The sequence below is a fragment of the Fonticula alba genome (assembly GCF_000388065.1).
Source record: "Fonticula alba strain ATCC 38817 unplaced genomic scaffold supercont2.4, whole genome shotgun sequence".
Taxonomy (NCBI): Eukaryota; order Rotosphaerida; family Fonticulaceae; genus Fonticula; species Fonticula alba.
Window position 1 is genome coordinate 1810917 of NW_009242974.1, and position 5000 is coordinate 1815916.

General features: G+C 66.3%; 1 protein-coding gene across 1 annotated transcript; it reads left to right on the forward strand.

Moving 5' to 3' along the window:
* Nucleotides 1–241: 241 nt before the first annotated feature.
* H696_02926 (hypothetical protein) lies at nucleotides 242–3686 on the forward strand. The gene is made up of 6 exons (XM_009496822.1): nucleotides 242–311; nucleotides 447–1154; nucleotides 1266–1480; nucleotides 1641–1917; nucleotides 2101–2303; nucleotides 2511–3686. The coding sequence occupies exons 2-6, from the start codon at nucleotides 659–661 to the stop codon at nucleotides 3621–3623; spliced, it is 2304 nt and encodes a 767-aa protein (XP_009495097.1). The 5' UTR covers nucleotides 242–311; nucleotides 447–658; the 3' UTR covers nucleotides 3624–3686.
* Nucleotides 3687–5000: the final 1314 nt, after the last annotated feature.

The window sequence follows — 5000 nt, forward strand, 5'->3', positions numbered from 1 at the left end:
CCCTCCGCACTCTTCTTCTTGCCCTCTGTCGATCTCCGTTGTCGGGAAATTTAGCCCCATTCTTACCCCCCTTATCTTCCTCTGGTGGGGCCAGCCACCGGCTTGCGGCTGCACTCTCCCCTCCTTCCCTTTCCTCGTCCATTCCCTGTCCAGGCCCCCTGCCCGTCTGGCTGGGCTTTCTTGGGTTTTCGTTCCCTGCTCGCCCGGCGACGCACGCACGCGCGCCCGCCCGCCCCCCCCCCCTCCACTTCTCCCGTTTCCCCCCCGTTCTCCTTCTCCCCTTTCCTCCTTCCTCGGCTGGCCCTGCGCAAGTGCGTGCTCCCTTCCTATTCCGGTGCCTCTTGTCGCGTTCCGCGCCGGCGCATTCCCCAATCCCCCCCCCCCCCCGCCCCCTCTGAGTCCCCCTCACCGGGCCCCATCTAACCACCTGCGCGTGCATGTGACAGATATCCCTCTCCCGGCTTGCCTTCTCCCCTCCCTCCTCCTTCCCGGCCTTGCCCTTCTCTCCTGCGGTACCTCGTAGTACCCGGGCGCGCGGTCTCCTCCCGAGGTCCGCCCCCTTTCTCCCCATCGCGAGAGCGAGACCCAGCCCCCGTTGGACGTATGCCGAGCGCTTGATCTTCCCTCCCTCTGCATTTCTTCTTCCCCCACCTGTCCGATGATGCCCCCCTCTCAGTCGAGTGGCTCGACCGCCGGCGGGCCGGCCGCCGGCGGCCACTCCTTCCCTCTGGCCGCCACCGGCAGCGGCCCCGGCATCAACCCTGGTGCTGGGTTCCCTCACCCGATGCTCGGCCTTGGCGGTGTCGGTGGCGGCAGCGGCGGCAGCGGCGGCAGCACCGGCAACGGCGGCACCGGCGCCGGCCTTGGCACTGGGCATCCGGGCCTTGTGCCGCACCATTCGGCGCCCATGCAGCCACATCAATTGGTCCTGCCGCATGGCCACCTCTCGCCGGTGCTGATTTCCGGACAGCCACCCGGCGCGCCCCCCTCATCGATGCATCCGCTTGCACTGCACCCGGCTGTCGGCGGCCATCCCGGAGCCCTGGGGACATCCATGGCCGCCCCGTCGCTGGTCTCAATGGCCGGGTCCTCGCCGCCTCAGGGCCCGGATCCGGGCAAGCCCATGCTTCCTCGGCACTCCGGCCATGGGCCTGGTGCGTGCACGTCAGCCCCCCCCCCCCCCCCTTGGTGGCCATCTGTTCATCCTGCCTGGGGCTGACATTGGCTTCTGCTTGTTCCCCCCCCCCTCTCCTCATTTGCGACAGGCCACATGGCATATGGACGGCCCTTCCCCCCGGGAATGAGTGCCCCGGTTGGCAGTGATGCCGGCACCGGGAGGCCCAGCACGATGCCCGGCGGCCCGGAGGACGTCCCCTCCGCAGGTGTTGGTACCGTCTCGTCGGGGGCCTTGGCATCGGCCCCGGCGACGACCGATCGTCTGGAGCAGATGAAGGCCGATGTCCGGCGCTATGTCGTGGAGGTGCGCCACTTGGTGCTGGTGTTTTGCGCCATCTGTCGCAGCCATCCGGCCGGCCCTTCCTCCGGTAGCTGACCCTCTTCCCTGGGCGGTTTCTTTTTTTTCTTCCCCCCCCCCCCCCCCCCCCGATCCTTCGGGTTTGATCTGCCCCCTTCGTGCGCAGCTCTTGTCCGTTGAAACGCGCGACTCGGCCCTGCGGCATTTGATGCATTATCGCAAGGACCTGCCGGATCTGGCGCTCACCCTCTGGTTCAGCTACGGCGTGACGGCGGTCCTTCTGCATGAGATCATTGCCATCTATCCCTTCTTGACGTCCAGCGCCGGAGTAACCACTGGCCCGCGAGCCCTGCGCAAGGACATGAGCGACCGGGTGTGCAGTTCGCTGGCCCTGTTGCAGAGTGTCGCCACGCACTCGGTCACGCGCATCCCCTTTCTCAACGGTGCGCCCTGGTGTCTTGTCTTGCGGCACCTTCCCCGGATGTTACTGGCTTCGTGGCTCCCTCCTTCTTGTGCCCTTCCTTCGGGTCTCTGTCTTTGCGCCACAGCCTGCAATGTGTACTGACATTCAAGGTGGCCTGCGGTGTCTCTCCCTCTCCCTCCCTCCCCCCCCCCTCCTTCATTAGCTCGCATCTCCATCTTCGTCTATCCCTTCCTCTTCACGACATGTCCATCGGAACCCTTTGCCATGCTGCGACTGTCATCTATCGGAGTGATCGGTGCACTGGTTCGCCACGATAACAGTGACGTCATCCAGTTCCTCCTCCACTCGGATATCATGCCGCATTGCGTGCGCATCATGGAGAACGATGCATTCATTTCGAAGCTCGTGCGTGTCATGCCCGTGTGGTTCCTTCTTCTTCTTCTTCTTCTTCTTCTTTTTTCTCTCTCTGAACTATTCCCTCTCCGGTTATGGCTCCTCCCTCTTGTGGTGTCCTCTGGTGCCCTTTCACCTGTGGAATTGTTTCTTCCTCCTCTTACCCCCTTCCATCGGCCTCCATCTCGCCCTCTTCTCTTGGTGCTCCTGAACTCCCAGGTCGCCATCTATGTCATTTTGAAGATCCTCTCCGACCCGAAGGGTCTTGAGCGCATTGTCGCCAAGCGAGACTACCTTCAGAGCGTCATTCGCGGCCTCGGACAGATGGCCGTCGAGGTGGAGAATGGCTTCCGCGAGTTGGCCACCACGCCGTCCGGTCCGGCGTCGCCGCATGGCGTCGGCCCCGGGGGGCTTCCCTCGTCGCCGGCGGCAGCGGCGGCGGCGGCGGCGGCGGCCGTGGCCAGTGCCTCGCCCCTTGCCCCAGCCACCAACAAGTCGCCGACCAACCTCCTGCGCATGTTCAAGAACCTGCTCCGGTGCTACCACTGTCTGGCGCGGCATCCCTCATCTCGGCTGTTCCTCGGGCTGGAGCCCCTGCCACGGGCGATTGCCACCCCCTCGGAGGAAAGCACTCCGTTGGTGGTGGCCCCGGTGTTCGACCCCCTGGGCCGGCTGCCGGCTGCCTTTTACCATCGGCCCGGGTCGACGGGTGCCCTGCCGGGGGCCGGGGTCGGGGCGCTTCGCCCGGCTTCCGAGTCTCCCGAGGGGGCCAGTGTCCCGCCGCCGGTGTCCATGGCGGATGGCGGGAACGCCTCGCCCCCGGGCGCCGGTGGCGGTCCCATGCCGACCGGGTCCGGGCCCAGTCCGGCGTCGGCCCTGCCACCGGATGCCGGGGTGGGCGCCGGTGGTTCGGGCCCGGGCCCGGGCCCGGGCCCGGGCCAGCCGGCCTGGTTCACGAGCCTCGTCCGGCAGATGCCCTACACCATGGGCAACCCGGATGTCCTGACCGACACCAATGTCCAGCAGCATCTGGCCCAGCTGCATGCGGAGCTCGTGTCGCCGGAGCAGCCGGCCGGCTCGTCGGTCTCCGCCGGCGGGGCGGCTGCCCCTCCGGTCGGTCACCACCCCCTTCCTGGCGGCCTTGCAAATGGGGCTGGCTCCCCGGGGCCGCTTGGCGCCAGTGACCCGGCCATCGCGGCCGCGGCCTCCGTGCCGCGTCATGGTGATCAGACCCCGGGTCATGGCGGGTCGCTGGCTGATGCTGCCCTTGGCGTTATGCCGGGCGGCTTCCATGCCCCGGCTGGCGGCCGTCCCGGTGGCGGCTCCTTCTGAGTCGGGAAATGGCCGGTTAGTAGCCCCATCCTCGATTGAGCCCCCCCCCCCCCCTCCCTCCTCCTTCTGCTGTTCCTCTCCTTTTCCGTTTTGTCGGATGGCCGCCCCACCGCGGCATGTACTTGCCCTCCTCTCCTCTCCTCCTCCATCCCCGCGTTCAGTCGCTTCGTTCCTGAGCTCGGCTGCCCTCGCCGGCCGATGCATATTTGTTCGCCCAATTGTGGCTGGCTCGCGAGGGCCGTTGCCTCTCTCGTCGTCGGCTCGCGTGGTTCTCGAAATTTGCCATACATATGGCGACCCTCCGGGCTGGGCGGCCGACGGCGGTGTGGTGGCGGTCGTGCTTCGACCTCCCCCCTTCCTCCCCCCCTCCCCCCCTCCCCCCTCCCCCCTCCCCTCTGCACCCGTGGGCCCTGTGAAGCCCGCTTCATGACCAGCGGACAGAAGAAGGACTCTATTCTTGTCTTTCCCTTAGGTTGGTCCGCTGTTCCGCGCCCCGTCGCGCGCGCCCTTCACCCATTTCTTTTGTATTATAGCCAGAAATGACCTTCCTCTCCCTGGCAAGGGGAAGCGGAGAGCGCGGGCACTTGCTTTGCGACTCGAGTCATACTCGCGCACCTGCGGAGCTGGCCTTTCCTGTCCCAGTTCTTCTGCTGGAGCCAGGTGCGACAGGCCGTGATTCCGATGCAGCTGTGTGCTTTTGGTTCGCTCCCCCACGCCCCGATGTCCCCTTCCCCTTTTGCCGCCCCCTCCCCCCTCCCCCCTTCCTTGTGTTCCCTCCCCCCTGCTCCTGGGCGGCGTGCGGCCAGTAAGCCTCGTGCCGCTGCCCTCCCGCTGAGGCGTCCTGCCTCACCTTCCCATCCTGTCGCCCCTTTTGTGGCGCCCTCCCCCTCCCCCCTGCTCTCTCTCTCTCTCTCTCTCTCCGACAGCTTCCTCTTCTTCCTCCCTTCCTCTCTCTCTCTCTCCCTTTCTAGTCCGTTTAGACGACACTTTGGTTCGCTCTGTCTTCCTTCTCGGCGTACCAGTCCAGTTGTGATTGTAAAAAACAAATAAAGAAAGCTCAAGCTTCCTTTCCCTGCCGCTTCTTCTCTGCTCGTGTGCCTTTGTGTCGAGCCACCCTGCTGGGTATCCCCCCCCCGCTGCGGGGCCTCCCCCGATATGCCCCCTGCCTCGTCAAAAAGGAGGTTGACCCTTCCCCCCTGCCCGGGGGGCTCCTGGCGGTCGGGTCGCGGGCTGATCGGGCAAAAAAGCCTGGTCCTGGGGGGAGATGTGAACTGCCCACTGTCCGGGCGGGTCGTCCTGTTGATGTCTGGGTCGGTGAGAGTGAGCGCTGGTGGGCGCACGGGCGGGCAGGCGGTGAAGAAGAGCACCCCCCCCCCC